Source organism: Notolabrus celidotus, chromosome 2 (assembly GCF_009762535.1).
Source record: "Notolabrus celidotus isolate fNotCel1 chromosome 2, fNotCel1.pri, whole genome shotgun sequence".
Classification (NCBI taxonomy): domain Eukaryota; kingdom Metazoa; phylum Chordata; class Actinopteri; order Labriformes; family Labridae; genus Notolabrus; species Notolabrus celidotus.
Window position 1 is genome coordinate 9298970 of NC_048273.1, and position 18651 is coordinate 9317620.

The 18651-nt window shown below is 40.4% G+C and overlaps 2 protein-coding genes across 4 annotated transcripts; one reads left to right on the forward strand and one right to left on the reverse strand.

Annotated features, from left to right (window-relative positions):
* The first annotated feature begins 126 nt into the window (after positions 1–126).
* On the forward strand, positions 127–10494 carry plekhb2 (pleckstrin homology domain containing, family B (evectins) member 2). Of its 3 annotated transcripts, XM_034704814.1 has the most exons (9): positions 127–284; positions 1475–1536; positions 2424–2474; positions 3646–3798; positions 3885–3987; positions 4129–4168; positions 4259–4345; positions 5183–5300; positions 6568–10494. In XM_034704814.1, the coding sequence occupies exons 3-9, from the start codon at positions 2438–2440 to the stop codon at positions 6702–6704; spliced, it is 675 nt and encodes a 224-aa protein (XP_034560705.1). In that variant the 5' UTR covers positions 127–284; positions 1475–1536; positions 2424–2437; the 3' UTR covers positions 6705–10494. The 3 variants fall into 3 exon arrangements, with proteins under 3 accessions (XP_034560705.1, XP_034560714.1, XP_034560696.1); XM_034704823.1 differs by lacking the exon at positions 1475–1536 and having other exon boundaries at positions 128–284; positions 5186–5300; XM_034704805.1 differs by lacking the exon at positions 1475–1536 and having other exon boundaries at positions 129–284.
* Positions 10495–10497: 3 nt separating this feature from the next.
* On the reverse strand, positions 10498–17817 carry LOC117827917 (vacuolar protein sorting-associated protein 4B-like). Its single transcript, XM_034704796.1, has 11 exons — positions 17667–17817; positions 16663–16774; positions 16424–16574; positions 16119–16177; positions 13892–14011; positions 13662–13818; positions 13439–13587; positions 13185–13266; positions 12838–13057; positions 12560–12700; positions 10498–12437 (listed from the first exon to the last, which is right to left on the reverse strand). Exons 1-11 carry the CDS (start codon positions 17685–17687, stop codon positions 12336–12338), a joined length of 1314 nt encoding a protein of 437 aa, XP_034560687.1. The 5' UTR covers positions 17688–17817; the 3' UTR covers positions 10498–12335.
* Between the last annotated feature and the right edge of the window lie 834 nt (positions 17818–18651).

The window sequence follows — 18651 nt, forward strand, 5'->3', positions numbered from 1 at the left end:
AGCCCGTCCTCGCTCTTTGCTAGCACTTTCCAACCCTGTCAGCTGACGGGTTACGTCACCCATAACAAACGCCTCCCTCTCCAAAGATGTTGGAACGATTGGAACTCGGTGAAGGCGGGACCAGTGAGCGGAGAATAACGGCTGTGTCTGCTCTGTGATTGGTCACGCATTTCTCACTCCGAGCGGAGCATCTTCTTTTTACTGAACAGCTCACTTCCGTGTTCGCTGTAAGGCTGTAACCTAACGGGGCATTTCATCTTTTCGCAAAACATTCACCAGATCAAGTAAGTAACCTAAATATACAGCTCCTTTGACATTCATTGTAACGTTATGATCATTTATAAGGCATAGTTGGAGCGTTTTAGGTATGTATGAATACTGAATTAGTGAGCTGAAAGGCAGGAGGCGCAAAGCAAACATTAGTATTTGCTTTAACTGACTCTGTGGTGTTTGTAGCTCCATGATGTTCACCTTTATAACTCTATTCTAACATTATAATAATAGTAATAATAATAATGATAATAATAATAATAATAATAATAATAATAATAATAATAATAATAATAAGAAATGATAACCTGATCACAGCTGGCCTGTTGTAACGTAAACCATCACATGTCTCCGTTATGTTAGCTGACACCTGGCTGAGGTGTTCAATCTATAACAGAGGAACCGACCTGCTATAATAAACATTTAAATGTTGATTCTATATTATATATTATATTATATCCCTCTAATGTTATGATGAGTAACCATATGGTGTCAAACAGCTGTCGTCTTTAACCTTATTATTGTAACTTTTAATGTGACATTTATAAATGATAGTTTTGTATTAAGGTCAGAAATGTGCTGACTTTTCTAAATATCTCTTATTTTGTCCTGAAATGTAATTATAGAGTTAATTGTGAAGGCAGTCACGAGGTTAGTGTAACCACGCCCAGGCTTCAGCCCTCAGTTGCACTGTAAACATTATGTGGTGAATATAGAGTATTGTTTTCAGATGAATTCAGTCATTTTATTTAGCCTTACATCACATTTTACAACAACAGCAGTGCTTTACAGCAGATTCAGGAAGTTCAGGGTCGCCATGGTTAAATTAGCTGCTTAATAAATGCAATTAAAGGATGGATATGACTTATAGTCAAATAAAGTATGACATTCACTTTGTATCAAAGCAGCTCTGTTTACAACGATAACCTGAAAAAATACACAGAAGCAACCCCAATAAGCAAAAAGTTTGGAAGCTGTGAAAAATGTTGATAGAAGCAGATTAAGATAGTTTTAAAAGCATTTAAAGTTGATATTTAAGTGCAAATGCAATAATTGGCTTTAGGTTTGGCTGATGTAAAAGAAAGAGTGCTTCAGTCTGACTTTGTTCAAACCCTGTATTTCAGGTTTGATGGTGATATTTCATATTTACTGTTCAGAGCGTAACTTTTATTAAAACATTTCTTTTTACCCTTTCTTTTACCAGGAATATTCCCATTGAGCTACAAAATCTCAAAGAGAACAAGACAAAACAACCAACAATAAAACGTAACTATTACATCAATGAAAAAAATTAGCAGTATTAAAACTATGCACAAGCTGATCAAATGATCCTTTATCCTGGATTTAAAATCCTCAAATTTAATTATAGAATCCAGTTTTGGGTGACCTTGTAGCTCAGACCAGGATGAGGGAGCAAAGACCTGTAAAGCACTTTTACCAAAAACAGAGCGAGTCTGAGGAACGACAAAAATAATTTGTCCCTGGGACTGAAGATTACAGCCACTGACGACTTTAGGAGTCAATGAAGAGCATAGATAAGGCGGCAAGTCATGGATTACAGCCTAGACAAGCCTACTTTTTCATACAGTATACAGTGATGTGTGAGGAATCCGAGACCAGAAAGAAAACGTAATGCATCATGGTACACTGAGGCCAACATTTTAAGAGAGGCAGAGGAAGCATGCATATAAAGAATATCACCATAGTCTGTTACAGCTTTTGTTTCTGTAAATGAAACCCAACTTCATCCTGAGTTTTTTATTTACACTCTCAATATGACGATTAAAAGAAAGATTTTGTTAGAGTCAGAGATGATGAAGCCAGACAGCCTTGAGATGTTTTTATTGTAGGTCGATCCACTGAGTCTCAGGAGTGGTTTTCCTGCAGTCTTAAACACATTTAGACTCTAAAGTCACGGACAAACACTTTAACAACACAGTGAAAATAATGTATCACCACGGCTCTTCCACTGATAAACAGTACAATGATAAAATTGAATAAAAGACATAAAATATGAAGAAATTAAATAAACAAAGCCCAAAAAGAAATCATGGGAAACTGAATTTAAAGATGATATGTAGTATATTTATGACTGCCCTCATGCCCTGTGAGAGGAGAGATTATTTCATAACTTCATGATTGTTTTGTTTCAGGTGTCACCTCCAGGATGGCCATGGTAAAGAGTGGATGGCTCCATCGACAGAGTAAGAAGCCCTCACTGATTAAAAAAGTGTCAGTTTGGATCACATGGTTGAGCAGGTGCCCCATGTAAGCAGAGTTTTGAAGCCTCTCAACCTAACTTCAGTCATTTTAACAAGAGGCAAAGAGGCGGGCCTTTAGCCTCCTCGCTAACAGCTACAGTGTTACCGCCTGTCAATCAAGTCAGCCACGCCCCTAATCATGCAAAACTCATACATTCAATATCTTCAAAAATAACGAGTTATAAAAAAATCACCCTGTACAGTGTGTGTCGATAGAGAAATTAGCTATTAACCAGCTTGTTCAGGCTATGATGTCAGCGTGATAGATGAAATAAACTCATGGAGAGACAAATTATTGTCTTTTGTCAAGTTTTATTATCAGCGCTTTTTGCAAAGAGGGAGAAAACAAGCGAACTTCACTCAGTGGAAGTCAGATGTCTTCTGCCCCCAGAAATGTGAGTTCAAACAGTATATAGAAAAGAATCAAAACAGGTGTGGTACATTGACAGGAAGCTTCTTCCAGAAAAAGGTAACATCCTGTGGTTTAACAAAGATCATTGATGGGTAGAATACGTCATCTGCAAAAGAAGGAGTTATGGGAATACAGGAAACCTTACTTCTTATCAAACAAAAGCCTTCTGTGTACGACCTTGGAGAACTGCACCTGCGACAGTTCCTATCAGTCTTACAGAAGCACAGAGAAACACAAAGCACAACAGTTTATTCATTAATTTTCCACCACAGTGGGTATGTGGCTTTTTGGGATTTTGGAGCCAGTCTCTAGTGGAGACTTGAGGAACTGCAGTTTTGAACACTTCACGATTGGCTTAATTTCTCACCACCACCGTCCTCGTCACATTGGTGGCTTGATTGATTCCTAGGCGGGCATAATTTGGCACATGTCCTTGCTCCTCTATCTTCCCACATTTCCTGTCTCTCTCAAGCTGTCCTTTCAAAGTATAGGCCCCCCAAAAACAAATAATCTAGTAAGAAGTGTTATGTTCTATTTAAGTTCCCTGAAAGTCATGTTCATATGAACTGTGGTTCAGGGTTCTCACAGATCCTTAAAAATAATATTTATTTTATTTTAAGTCCTTAAACATCTTGAAAGTCTTGACATCTTGAATCAGATGCTAAGAAGTGAGCTCGTGACTGCAGCTTGTGTTTGTCTCAGGCACCATCCTGCGCCGCTGGAAAAGAAACTGGTTTGACTTGTGGTCCGACGGACGTCTCATCTTCTACAACGATCAACAAAGGCGCGACATGGAGGACGACATCCACATGAGGGTGGACTGCATCAACATCCGCAACTCTGCCGCGTGTCAAGGTACACCCCGTCACCTGCTGTGTGATGCTGTCACAGGTCATCCAGGCTGCGTTCATGTTTCTAAACTCACCTGTGTTTCCTCTCAGAGCTGAACCCTCCGGAGGGGAAGACGCGTGACGCTCTGCTGCAGATCGTGTGCAGAGACGGACGAGTGATCAGCCTGTGTGCAGACAGTGCTGATGATGCTCTGTAAGACCACACACACACACACCCACACACCCACACACACACACACACACACACACACACACACACACACACACACTTGACTTTGGCCGAGCTGTTTTTACTTTTGTTATTTTACACCTGAGGTTCCTCTTTGTGTTGCAGGGCATGGACCATGGCCCTGCAGGACGCCAGAGTGAATGCGGTGAGTTTCTGAATCTGTTGATAAAAAACTGAAACTGCAGCAGAAACATTTTTATGCCCATGCCTCACATGTGTTGTTTTTATTTCTCAGGTGGTAGCTACTCCTCAGATTGGCTTTGCTCAGGAAGCCATCGCGTCTGCTCCTCCTCCGTACTCAGAGTACGCTCCTCCAGCTCAGGTAACAGGCGTTATTTTCAGGAACATGACTAAAATGTCTCGATTAAAAAGTGCAGTGAAGATTTGCACAGTTTTTTGCAGGAACTTTAAAGATGTATAAATGTGCAAAAGTCTACTTAACTGAAATCACTGTGTATGTTTTAACTACAAAATCCATGTTTTGGAAACACCAATCCAAAGAGCGAGCCACAAAATCAAGGGCTAAAGCCAACGCCATCAATCAAACAACCAATTTTTCCAAACAGAGCAGGTCTAGACCGTACTCTATATTCTATTATTAACAAAGACCCAACATCAAGACAGGATAAGATCCAGTCCCATCTTACAGACAGGACTCAGTCTGATCTCATCTTAATCCACCATGAGCAGAGCACTTTGCAGCATTTAGTAAGTTACAGTGGCAAGGACAAACTTCCTTTAACAGGCAGAAACCTCCAGCAGGACCAGACTCATGTTAGACACACATCTGCTGAGACCGTGTTGGAGAGAGGGATAGAGGGAGATGAAGAGAGAGAGATGATAGTGGTGAGACGGATAGTAGTAGCTGTAGTAGTAGTTGTAGCAGCTGGAGTCTGGCACGTCCACAGCAGCAGAGATCCAGAGGAACCTACGAGACAAGGGAGCTCAGGGTATCCAGAAAGGTCTATGTTTAGTAACTTTAATGGGACAGGAAGAGTTAGTGTAAGTGTAAGTAAGTGATGGGGGGGCCTTCTGCCCTCGATCATTGAAACAAGATAAAAACATCACTTTGACGAAACCTTAGTGACTTCCTCTGTAGTCATGTGTTTGTGCTGACGTCCCACAGAGCATCACCAGAGTTCTGTCTGTTATCTTTCAGCAGGTTTATGCTCCGGGCCCGTACGGAGAGTACGTCCCATCTCCATCACACGCCACGCAGATCATGTACTCCGCTGACGGACAGCCCTACGCCGTGGCCTATCCGTACCAGTACCAAGGTAAACAAAGGCTCCTGTCTCAGCTTAACACACAAATGTTAAATATAATTGCAGCTTTATTTAAATCATCCTAATTTCAGTTGTCTTAAAGCAGCTGAGCTTTCTTAAGCACTCAACACTTCCTCCTGAACATCCATCACCTGTATGTATTTTGTAATCTGAGCGGCAAAGAATCCGGGACACCTAGAACACTGTGAACGCACTCATGTTAGCACAGCAATGCTTTGAGCTAATTACAGTGTTAACACCAGCATGCTAACCTGTTGACAGTAAATGCTAACACACTGATGCTAAATAGGTCACTGTAAAGTTCATCACCGCCTTGGCAAAGACAACATGCAGCTGGAGCTGTGGGAGTGTCCTTCATCTTTCAGTCACATAGAGAGTATCTGAGTACTTCAGTTAAATCTGAAGAACATCTGTAGTCACTGATTCGACGTAAACAAACAGAGTCTGTACTCTGGGGTCTGGATTTTAGTATTGACCAATCAGGTGTCAGCAGGCTTTGGTGTCATCAAAGACAGGAGTTCCGGAATTCTGTCTTTGATGTCAGAATTCTGAGAACAAATGGAACATTCCGTGAAGAAGGTCAGAGCTAAGAAAACATCTGTCTCTAATCCTCTTTCATAGACCTCCATTCAACAAACAAACATTTCAAAAGTAGTTTTCTTCTCCTCTTGTGGAAAGACATGACAAAGCTTGACTTTTGACTAATCTGCATCATGATGTTGTTATTTCAGCAAACTTAAGACTGAATTACAAGAACATCACAAGAACATCAGTTCCAGTTTCAGGGTCATACCGCTGAAGGAGGCCAGAGTGAAGCTTCTGTGGAACGCACTGTTTACATTGAAACTGAGACTCACCACTAACGCTTGAACAAGCATACCAATCATAAAGCATTCAGATAGCATATCTGAAGGGGTGAATTTAGCTTTCCGGTCCCTGATTGGACCGTAAATAATGCAGTGCTCAGAAAAAGAAGTCTTGGCTGGAAGTTGTCGCTAACAGCTGGTTAGGATGATAGCTCATAAAGCTGGTCATCAAGAGGCGAATATATCATTGTTGATTAATAGTTTGTGTCCTGAGATTGTCGAGAACATGAGTATCTTTGCTAAAAATTAATCTGAATAAAAGAAGCGAAGAAAGGAGTTCAAACATTAGAGAACAACAAATAGAGAAAAACTGAAACCCAGCCTTAAAGGGAGAAGCTAATCACATTTTAAATCTCAGACTGAACTTTGACCTCTTGCTTCGTTGTTTCCAGGTGGGTACGCCGCTCCTGGAATGAACCACGTTGTGGTCCGGGAGCGTCAACGTGAGGACGGAGGCGACGTGGCGTTGGGGATGCTCGCCGGAGCAGCGACCGGTTTGGCGCTGGGCTCTCTCTTCTCTGTCTTCTAATATTTATTCACCTCTCTGAATGTGTGTGTGTGTGTGTGTGTGTGTGTGTGTGTGTGTGTGTGTGTGTGTGTGTGTGTGTGTGTGTGTGTGTGTGTGTGTGTGTGTGTGTGTGTATGTGTGTGTGTGCGCGCACGTGTGTGTGTTTGTGTGTTCAGCGTTTGGCTTCCTCTCTGTGCCGTCACATGAGTCGGAGTGAAATGTGTCTGTAAGGCGACCTCCATCTATGAAGCATGATTGTGATGGGCAGTGGATTACTCCCTGTGTGTCCTATATACAGATATTTAAAGTAAATACTGTTAGCACTTTCTCATAAGCCCCGCCCCCCTTGTGTTGTCTGAATATGAATGTTATTAACCAAAAAAAACAACAATTACTCACTTTTAACGACAGAAACACTCCTCTACGTACACTCCAGCTCCTGGCACATTCCTCCTCCTGCAGATTTCTGGTGTGTTTGTTTTTTACCTGGTTTGTGTTGATCCGTGTTCTCTGCCTTCACTGTGTCTCTTGTGTTTCCTGTCTTTTTAAACATGCAGTGTTTCTTCAGCTCCTCAGGTTATTTGTGTTGAGGCAGGCTGAAACAGACGAGTGAACAGTATGATAAACCATTCAGACATCCAGTCAGCACCATTTCAGTCTTCACCTGTAGACACAATATTTAATCTTGTAAAAATGTCAGTTTGACGTGTTTGAATAATAAATGTAAGAAGAGAAATGACATTCCAGCTTCTCAAAATGATGAACTGAGTAATAGTATTCACGAGAAAGAACAACAAATAAAAACATCTATGAATATTTCAATATGATTAAAAAATGATGTGATGATAAGATATAAAATTTAACATTTCAGTCACATTAACGTTTGACAGATAATCCAGCTTTGTCACCAAACGCTCTGTAATTATTTTGATTATCGAGGCATAATGTTAAAAACATCTACAAGAAATGGAAAATACTGTTTTGAATATCCAGAAACTAAACAGTAAAAGTAACTAAAATAAAATATTTCAACATTTTAAGATCTATTTTTTAACTTTTGAGCTGCAGCAATAATAATCAGAATTAACATATAAAAATTAAATATAAACAATGAAAGTATTCGTATTCTGTTTAACCATAGTCTGATTTTTTTAGATGCTCCAGTATTTTCCGTCTGTTACTATTTTATAACAAACATCTAATTGGATTTATTTTGTACACGTAGAAATCAATTTTCAAAAACTATAAAGTAAGAACAAGAGAAAAAGTAGATACTAATGATGTACACAGTTTCAATATATCACTGTTATCATGATTATCGGTTTTGAAAAGAAAGAATTAAGTTGTGAAATCATTTATTGAAATTCATTGAGTCAGAATTTGATTAATGACACGGTGAACAAGGTTTAAAAACAAGACTAAATGATAATGAAACTGAGTTTGAGAAGAAGTGGATGATAAAAAAACAAAAACATCTTGACTTTTGAGAGATTCATTTTTGATATCTTTAAAGCTCCTGTGAGGAACTTTTAGTGTATGTTGATTTTGGCGCCCCTTGTGGACAAAGTGGTGCAACTTTGCAGAATCTTACCCTGCTTTATTTCAACACTCACTGGAAAGTTCTGCCATGAGGAATGTGAACAATGTCTGTTTCAGCAGTTAGCTTGTTTGTCTGATACATCAAAAATAACTCAATATGATAATCAATATCAATACTGATAGCTTGGTTTGCTTTTATAGGTCATATAAATGCGTCAGTCTGTTTCGTAACCAGCTACAAAATCTGGACAGTAGCTTTCATTTAAGGTCTCTTATTCTCAAAATTACAACATTTATATTCTGATGAAGAACTTCAAAACATTCAAACCATCTATAGATAAATGATGGTGGAGTTTATGAAGAAGTTAATGGTAAAAAATTAATACTTTCTGTTACAGATCTTTTTAACTCCTGAGAAATAAACTGTAGATATCTGTTTTTAGGGTTTCTACAAGTCAATTTATGTATTAAGTATATTTAAAAACAGCTACTGTTGACCAAAACAGCTGGATTAAAATCTGAGTAGAATACTAAATAAAATGAAGGAATAAACAGATAAACGTCAGAGCTCCATCATGAGTTTGTCGACGTGATGTTTGTATGTAGTTTTCGTTAAAGCCGCTGACTGAATGTTGAAGGGCTGAACGTATGCACACACATAAAGCAATAATAACTCATACTGTACACTCGGAGGAGTCCGGCTGAATCAATGTTTGAACTTAAAACACAAATAGTTCCACGTTTGAGGAAACACTGACGTGTGATGTGCTTTAAAGTGAAAAGGGACGTCTCACTCCTCCCTGAAATATGTGCATGCTTTATTTAAGGTCATTATTTCACGGGCAGCTTTTCAGATCAGTCTTATGATTTAATTTGAAACATGTTGAAGTGTTTTTTTTATTTGTTGTGTTTCAGTTTGGTGCAGTAAAAACTCCTATTGGGTTCATTCTTCTGTTGGGTTTCAAAGGCATGGACGTTCATTTCAGCATCAGTGTTCTGTGATATCTAATCTCTCCTCTGCTCTGTAAACTATATCTACTCTAACTGAAACATACGGAGCTCCCCCTGGTGTCAGCTGAGGAAAAACTTTAATAATCTGTCCTCTGGGTTTACAGGTCAGTGAGGGTCTGTGGGAATGGTTTCGTGACGGTTCCCAAACATTTCAGTCCACAAACCCCATAAAAATAACACTCCCAGAAAACGGCGACCCACGCTGCCCCTTGAGGTGGCTCACAGCTTCACAGAGCGCTAATATGCGAAAATCAGATAGAAAAGCACAACAAAAATCACAGCTAAGACGTGATGCTATTTACCGTAGGGCTGTTGATGATTTCGACAGTTAACTCACTATTAATCGCACTTTTTTGTTGTTGTTGTAAAAGTAACTTAAAGGGATATTTTCTGCCAAAGAAAAGCAAAAAAGTGAAGAATTGTTCTTTTATTGCATGTTTTTATTCTAAGTTAAAGTACTATTGTTTATAGTTTTTCACAGTAAAGGATTAAATATGCAGTTTTGAATAACTTGAACATTTTATGTGTTTTCTGAAAGGCATCTTGCGACCCCCTCAATGGTACCCCCCAAATCCCAAAGTGGGGCTAGCGTCCCGACCCCCATTTTGTGGACCACTGTGACCCAGAGGATGGACTTGCTTCATAGACCCTTTTATGAACAGTGGGCACGGAATTGTAAACTCGGTTAACAGAATTGTAACTATGCGCACGGTTTCGTAAACCACGTGAACTGAGCTGTAAACTGTGGGGACCGTTTCGTAGACGCAGCTTTGTTCTTCACGGGATGAGGAACGGATCATTTTTGTGGTGACCACATCCACCAAGTCATCTGTATTTATCTGGACTTTGGAGTACATTTAGAACTTTATTATCTTGCATGGGGCTTCTCCCACGTGGTCCCTTCCTCATTCTCTGAAGTTAGACATCATGTGTACAAATTCGTGCCCACAGATTACAAACCAGCATGCACGGATTATCACGGGGGGCTCCGTAGAAACACAAGTCTCAGCTCAACAGAATTCATTCCTAGTTATTATTACAGACACTAATATTCCTCGAGTATTACCGAATGATTTCAGCACATTATCAGCTTGTGTGAGCAGCGTAACGTTGATGTCTTTTTCTACAGGTCTTGAACTATTTAAAGACGTGACATGAACCTGTTATACTCCTCTTAATCCAATGTACTAAGGACGTTATTATCCTCCCTGCATTTCAAATGAAAATGTATTTTAACAATTAAATATATTCACAAGCAAAAGACTCCTGTTTTCATTTCCAGCTTTATTTTTTTAACCCTTTGTTCACAAAACATGTTATATAGGGAATTAAAAATGTGCAGATGATCACCTTCAGTTTCAACAAAAGAGTGACCTCAGGTAACCCAGAGACAACCTTAAATAAAGACTAAACTCAAACCACGAAAACAACAGTTCCATTATTCATTTCTATAAAACTGTAACCAAAATACAAAGTGTAGAAAATGTGCAAAGACATCAAGAGTTAAAGAATGAGCAATAATTCAAAAACTGCTTGTGTACGGTGTTTCAAACAGAAACGCGTACGGCTCTCAGAGAAGCAGCTGGTGAAAACTCCACGTGTAGTTTCATAAAACAAGTTACATCTGCGTTTACACATCAAACAGATTAAATCCAATTTTTAAAGAACAAACTGGATTATTTAAAGGCAGATTAATTTCCTGTCAGACCACACAGGGTGTTTAAAATGTGCATTCAAACCAAAGCATCATCACTGAGTTAACAGTGCTGTCAGAAAAAACAAGATATATCACTTTGTTTCCAGAGAACAAAAACAGATAAAAACAGGACTCCTTAAAGAGACGTAAACATGATAAAAAGTGATAAAACATTTGATTGATTTGTTAGAAGATCAAGAAAATAAATAAAATAAGAGTTTGATCATCGATTATTTATTTTAGAAAACCATAGAAGCAGTAAACATTGAACTGCTGCAGCAAACAGAAGCTTAAATAGGAACCACAGACTGTATTTAAGAAGTGCACGCAGTGGAGGTTCTTTAACCTGCATTTAACCTGCATCTCTACTGACCAGCAGGGGGCGTAAAAGTCTGATTGCATAGAAGTCTATAAGAAAACGCCCCTCCTCCTCAGCTGAACATGTTCCTGATGAGTTTATGGTCTCGATTTCTAGTTTAAGTCTTCTTCAACACATCATGATGTTTATTTAGTAAACGATGGTCGCATTTAGAGTCTCAGAGAGCAGGAAGTAGGAGGTTGGGGGCGGGGCTAAACAGGGTGCCAAAGTGCGTTTTTTCAGAGCATGTACAGCATTTACGAAGCCTGCTTTTGAACCATAGTTAGTGTCATCGATAATTTCCATAGACTGTATAAATAATGGACGTAGTATCCGTGATGTCACCCGTCTGTTCCTGAGCGCTGTTTTGAAGGCCAATCGACGGCGGCAGCCATATTGGAAATGCAGAATTCACCCAGGCATAGTGTGATGTAAAGAGGCGGAGTTTGAGCCTCCTAGCCAACAGCTATGTGTTCCCGACCGGGAGTCAAGTCAGTCATGTCCTTATTTGGGCAAAAACTCGTAATCTTAATATCTTCTGAACCGTCGTGTTATGAAAAGATTCACCCACCCAGGCTGTAAACATGTTTATTAATGCTGCAAAGATCGTCTTTTTTGAATTGGTGTCTATATGGTTTCTGGTGTTTCTGCAGCCAGCCTCACGCGGATTCTCGATGTATTGCAGTTTATAACACTTCCGCATGGGCTTCATCGTTTCAGACTGGAGGTTGCCGCTTGATAATAACACACAAACAGAACAACTTCCCTCCTTTTAGCTCCGCCCTCTCGCCCATATAAGGTCAGCTCATGTTGCACTCAAGGCTGTGTGTCTACATCGACTTCTTACATACAGTCTATGATCTTAACCTGCTTTTCTTTTGCATCACAGTCTCAGGTCACACCAGCTTCAGGCTCCGGTGATCTGTCCTGGATGTTTCTCAGAGTTTTTGACATTAACAGAAGAAAACATGAATCAAACAAACAAAAACAGAAGAGACAGTGAATTAAAAAAAAGTCCTGCTGATGAGCTGAGGGTCGCAGAGTGTTTTCAGCCTTCTTGACCGAAGTCTTCAGTAAACTTCGTCAGCTTCCCCAAGTCGTCCTCGTTCACTGTGGGCTTGGTGTTTGCCAGCGACCTCAGCATGTCGTCCTGTGCGGAGAACATCAGAGAGAAAAGAGGAGGTTTAAGCTCTCTGTCTGGTCGATCTGTGCAGGGTTCGGAGACTTTTTCAGTAAAAAGCAGATTAAAACTTAAAGAAAGTCCTTTCTTACCATGCACACTATGGGCTCTAACAGTTTGTCCCCAGGAACGTCCATCCACGTCATGGCGATGGCTCCGGGGTCACTGGGAGAACACGGGGTCAGGAGGTCGTCCACCATAGTGTTTGGATCGTTCCACCTCGATCCACGAACCTTCATCAGAGAGATTTATGTTGGTGAGGAAGAAAAGATATTAAATATTGGTGACTCAAACTTTGTGCAGAGGCCGGTTTCTGACTGCAGGTGTTGAACATGCTCACGTCTAATTACAGCCTCAGGTGTGTTCGTACCTTCTTAAAGTGCGAGGCTGACTGAACCTTCCTGACCGGCTGCATCAAGGCGTCCCTGACGATGATACTGATGTCCGCCCCGGAGTAACCCTGCGTCTTTTTACTCAGCTCGATGAAGTCGGGCTCCTTCAGATCGTTGGGGGTGGAGCCCAGGTGAAGCTTGAACATGAAGGAGCGAGCGTGCTCCTCAGGCAGAGGGATGTAGATCCGCTTCTCAAACCTACGACACATTAAACACTCACTGAATCTAGACCGTCTGAATAAACTCCTGATTCATCAACACGTCTTAGTAAAGTCAGTAATGTCACATCATGGCTTTTAAAGGACATTTGTGATAAAGTTCAAACCTCCTCCTGATGGCGGAGTCCAGTGTCCACGGGATGTTTGTAGCTCCGAGCACCAGGATTCCCTGGTTGTCATTTCCAACACCTGAGAGGAGGAAACATCTTTACACCTCAACGATAATAGAAGAGCAACATTCAGACGTTTCACCTTCTCTTCAATTTATCACCTGATGAACACCAAGAGGCATAAATGTTGTGTTTCAATAAAGTCTAATATGCCCTGCACCTCCGTGATGTGTGTATAACGCCTCTCTCACCCTGCATCTGCACCAGAAACTCTGTCTTGATCCTTCGCGCCGCCTCGCTCTCGTTCTCGCTCCGGGAGCCGCAGAGAGAATCGATCTCGTCGATGAAAATGATGGACGGTTTGTGTTCCCGGGCCATGCTGAACAGACTCTTCACCAACCTTCAGAGAGAAGAAGAACATGTTTAGTGTCCATTCATTTAACCTGATTATTACGTGAAGAGTCCAGGACTCACTTTTCACTCTCCCCAAGCCACTTGGACACGAGGTCGGAGGACGAGATGGAGAAGAAGGTGGAGTTGTTGGCCTCTGTAGCGACCGCCTTGGCCAGGTAGGACTTCCCTGTTCCTGGAGGTCCAAACAGAAGGATCCCTCTCCATGGAGTCCTTTTCCCTACACAGACAAACACCATCATTACAACGTGCTCTCTATCAGGAGGGTCACAGCCAGCTTCTGCTCTCCGTACCTTGGAACAGGTGAGGGAACTTGATGGGCAGGATCACGGCTTCTTTCAGGGCTTCTTTGGCTCCTTCAAGTCCGGCGACATCGTCCCACTTTATGTTTGGTTTCTCCATGACAATGGCACCTTGAACACAGACAGACTTTATTAATACCTTGTAGATCTAAGCAGGGTCCAAATGACCTTTTCGACTCACAGGGAAAAGTGATGATGGATGAAAATGATCACGGGTCGAGCATACTTTTCACCGGCCGGAATAATAAACTGTGTTCTGTGTCACCTACGTTTATTTCAGTACATTTCATAGACATAATAAGTAATGTACACAAAACACGTTACAATACAACATAATACATCATGATACGAACATATGTGCCAACTAATACAATATCATCAATCAATCAATCAATCTTTATTTGTTTAGTGCCAAATCACAACAAACGTTATCTCAGGACGCTTTTACAAGCATAGGAGGTCTAGACCACTCTATGTCAAATTATGAACAGAGACCCAACTTCAAGACAGGGTAAGACTCAGTCTGACCCCACCTTAATCCATCATGAGCATTGCACATCGCAGTATTTAGCTAGTTTCAGTGGCGAGGAAAAACTTCCTTTTAACAGGCAGAAACCTCAGGCAGAACCAGACTCATGTTAGACAGCCATCATGTTCATTCATACGAAACGATACGACACGAAACAACACAATACGCCTCGAAACAACTTGATACTAAACAATAAGCGACGAAGCGACACAAAACAATACGGCGCAACACGAAACGACGCTGAAGGACAACGTGATATGAAATGACACGAAACAATATGAAGCAGCGCGAAACATTACGGTGCAACACGAAATGACATGATACCAAACAGTACTATACGCAATGACAACACTATATGAAATGATACGTCACTGGATGACACGGCGTAATGTGAAACGAAGTTAGATGACAGAGAAACGACACAACGCAATACGCAATAACAAGAAAATATAAAATATGACAGAAAACAATACGATATGAAACGATACGTCACTAAACAATACGACACGATGCAACACAATATCACACCACAGGATTATGGTGTTATTTCCATAGACTGTATAAAATATGGACGTAGTATCCGTGACGTCACCCATCTGTTCCTGAGAGCTGTTTTGAAGCCAATCGACGGCAGCAGCCATATTGGAAATGCGGAACTCAACCAGGCAGAGTTTGACAGTCTGAGCCTCCTTGCCGACATCTATGTGTTCCCGACCGGGAGTCACGTCAGTCATGTCCTTTTTTGGGCAAAAACTCGGAATCTTAATATCTTCTGAACTGTCACCTTAGAAAAAAAAATGAACCCCCGTACAGTGTGTGCCGATAGAGAGGTTAGCTTCATAGGGCCAAGCTGTTTTTTGAACCAGGCTGTAAACATGTTTATTAATGCTGCAAAGATCGTCTTTTTCCCATTCATGTCTATGTGGTTTCCTGTGTTTCTGCAGCCAGCCTCAAGCGGATTCTCGATGTATTGCAGTTTATAACACTTCCGCATGGGCTTCATCGTTTGAGACCGGAGGTTGCCGCTCGTTTATTTCTTGTATATATTTCTTATTCATTCCTGTTTCTGTGATTATTCCTTCTTTCTTTCTTCCATAGTGTTCATAACAGCAGCGTTAAGGACTGAATCCCGTCAGGAGCATAGAAAGTATAAAATATGGCCATAGTATCTGTGACGTCACCCATCTGTATCTGAAGCGCTGCTTTGAGGCCAATCATCGGCAGCAGCCATATTGCTGCTGTCGAGCGAGTGTGACGTAAAGAGGAAGGCTTTAAGCCTCCTAGCCAACAGCTGCAGTGTTCCCGCCTGTCAATCAAGTCAACTGTTCCCTCTTTGGAAGACTCGTAATCTCAATAGCTTCAAAATTGCTGCGTTAGAAAAAAATTCACCCCCCGTACAGTGTGTGCCGATCAAGAAATGAGCTGTCCAGACTACACTCGTCTTTTGTACCAGGCTGTAAACATGTTTATTTCTGCTGTAAAGATCGTCTTCTTTGAATGGGTGTGTATGTGGTTTCCGGTACTTCCGGAGCCAGCCTCAAGTGGATCCTTGATGAACTGCAGTTTTTAACACTTCCGCATTGGACTCATATTTCTAGACTGGAGGTCACCGCTTGGTTAGGAGTCATTAAGTATTTCTGATTTACTGATCCACATGTGTGGTCATCAGCGAAGCGACAGCATCTTTACCTGAGAGCTGACCCTCGAACTTCTTCTTCTCTGCGTCATCGCTGTCTCCATTTTCATCCCTGAAAAGAAAAGATCCCATAAAGATTGATTAACACTTCCCCAAACAGAAGAGGCTGGCATGTAAAGTCAGGGTTGAATATTTAGATGTTTGTGATCAGGAAAGTTTTCAGGATTTTCATGCACGTGTAAATATGGAGTATGACAGAGTTTTCCTGAATCTACTACCAAAAATTAGTCGATACAGCAGCTTAAAAAGTGTAATCTGTAATAATAACGTCTCAGTCAGTGCCGTCGCTCCATCTCACCCTTTATCCCCTGACTGGGACTCTTTGACCGGCTTGCCTGGAGGTGCATTCTCCTTCTTCTTCAGGTATTCCTTCAGCTGCTCGGCTCGGTCCAGGTAGTCGGCACACTTTGCTCGGATGCTCTGCGTCGCTCGCTCACCCGAAGCCTCGTCTGCAACACAGCACGGAGATCAGATTAATGAAGAAGACAGAAGTGTAGGTCAAATATTTTTTAACACCTCATGAGTCCGGCCCCTTACATTTGATGACATGCAGGAAGTACTGCACCGCATTCTCATAGAGTCTGAGGGCCTCCTCGTAGTTTTTGGCTTTGTCCGCCTCTGCAGCTTTGGTGGCGAGGTCGATGGCTTTCTGAGAAGACGACAAGAAAACAAGATCAGCAAGGATTATGAGGAAGAAAATAAAATATTCTGTTTCTCATAATTGAATAAGTAATTTACACACTCTGAGGTTTGAAACAAGGTTTTGCTCTCTTTTAGATGATGTTAAATGATTTGAATGCAGCACACAGAAGGAGAGATGCACTCAGGTGGAAGTAAAGGAGGTGCGTGGGAATACTACGCTGGCTGGGAAGTGCAACGCAAATTCACAAAGGAGGAAACACTTACAAAATTTACATTTTACAGATGCTTACAGTTAGTATTGATATAAATGTAAAAACATGATGTAGCTGTCATTACACTGTGGGTTTCATAACGTGATTCTGATGCCATATCCTGCCTCCATAGATTCATCACATGCCTCCTGCCAGGAGGACATCGTGCTGAGAGGGACGTGTGTGAACAAGCAAATATGGAAAAATTAGGAGGCAGAGCTTCTAAAACTTGAAATAAAAAGCTTATAATAAAGTTATCACACTGGATCAGAGTGTACTTTCTGCTTTTATAAATTATACACAGGGAATAAATATTTAAAACATATCTTAATCCTGTTTTTTAGAGTAAAAAGTGAATTTACTCCAGTTAGATAATTTAAAAAAAAAAGTAAACACCGGAAAAGGGGATTTTTTATATAACCTGGCAACCCAAACTTTGCTATTGATTCCAGCATATCACCACAAAACGATTGTGAATTTAATTAAATCCATATGATTTACTTTTAAAATACATTTTAAAGTACTTTGAGCAAACGTCCACGCCTTTAAATCCCGACAGATTAAACAGGGCAGCTCTGAGAGAAGTGATAGTTCCGTATTATATAACCGGACAGCTGACTGATCGCTCAGTGAAAGTTTAAAACTCACCTGTAAGTTACCTCCCCCCATCAGGTGTCAGTGAAGTCTCCTTTGGAATAACTTTAAACGCTTTATCTTCTGTTTTCTTGAGTTTTTTAGTGTTTAATTTAAAAGCAGCTTCGCCTCACTTCCGCGTAAACAACAACTGGCTCTGCTACTTCCGCGGTTTTCACGTGACGTCATGTCATTGTCACAGAGAGGTTATTTATAGATCACATTCTTTAGATCACAGGTGATGATCGATCAGGTTAAATAACAAAAGGTAAAGGTGGGGATCACTTATTTTACTTTGTGGAAAGTTTTAATAATTTAAACCCTACATGTTCCAGGTGATAAGACAGGTGTGGACCAAACTTACATCTAATAAATAAAATAAATACAACAAATAAAATAAATTATTATCAAAGCCTGGACTGGAAAATAAAATACAAGTGCATCTACAAAAAATTTAATGAAGGGAAACGTTTTTTTGTAATTTAAGAAAAAAAAATTGAAAATACTTTATATTCATTTGATGTAAAGTGAAATATTTTATGTTTTTTTCACTTTAATTATTGATTATTTTGGCTTAAAGGTCATGAAAAGTATCTGAGATTATCAGAACATTTCCTAAAATTAATTAAAAATGTACATTAAAAATACAAGAATGTCCAACTTCTGAAAAAGTGTCATAAAGGTGGTCAGCTGTAACTCTGCCGGGATGTTATTGAAGCCCAGGTTTGGTTAATTCAAACCGTAGTTTGTTGGTGTAAATATGAAGATAATATATGAAGATTTGACGTGTGGGATTGGACTTGTGTAAGGACAGAAAATTGTGAATAGAGGAGTAGGATTAGATAAGTTTTAACTTCTTCCTACTCCTTTTTACACATGTAAAGTAAATTGTTTCAGTGCTTGCTAATATTGATTTTGTTTCATTTGTGTAACTGTTTCTTTTTTTCTTTTTTTTTTGTACGTTTGTATAACTCTTTCTTCTTTTCTACTTGTATGCTTT

What these genes read in the sequence shown, in the direction of transcription:
- plekhb2 (XM_034704814.1), top strand. Translation starts at nt 2,438, where the DNA reads ATGGCCATGGTAAAGAGTGGATGGCTCCATCGACAGA. An exon ending in GACAGTGCTGATGATGCTCT is followed by an intron (nt 3,988 to 4,128) that starts GTAAGACCACAC and finishes TTTGTGTTGCAG; the next exon opens with GGCATGGACCATGGCCCTGC. An exon ending in AGTACGCTCCTCCAGCTCAG is followed by an intron (nt 4,346 to 5,182) that starts GTAACAGGCGTT and finishes GTTATCTTTCAG; the next exon opens with CAGGTTTATGCTCCGGGCCC.
- LOC117827917 (XM_034704796.1), bottom strand. Translation starts at nt 17,687, where the DNA reads ATGGGGGGAGGTAACTTACAG. An exon ending in CTTCCTGCATGTCATCAAAT is followed by an intron (nt 16,575 to 16,662) that starts GTAAGGGGCCGG and finishes GCTGTGTTGCAG; the next exon opens with ACGAGGCTTCGGGTGAGCGA. An exon ending in GTTCCCTCACCTGTTCCAAG is followed by an intron (nt 13,819 to 13,891) that starts GTACGGAGAGCA and finishes TTGTCTGTGTAG; the next exon opens with GGAAAAGGACTCCATGGAGA.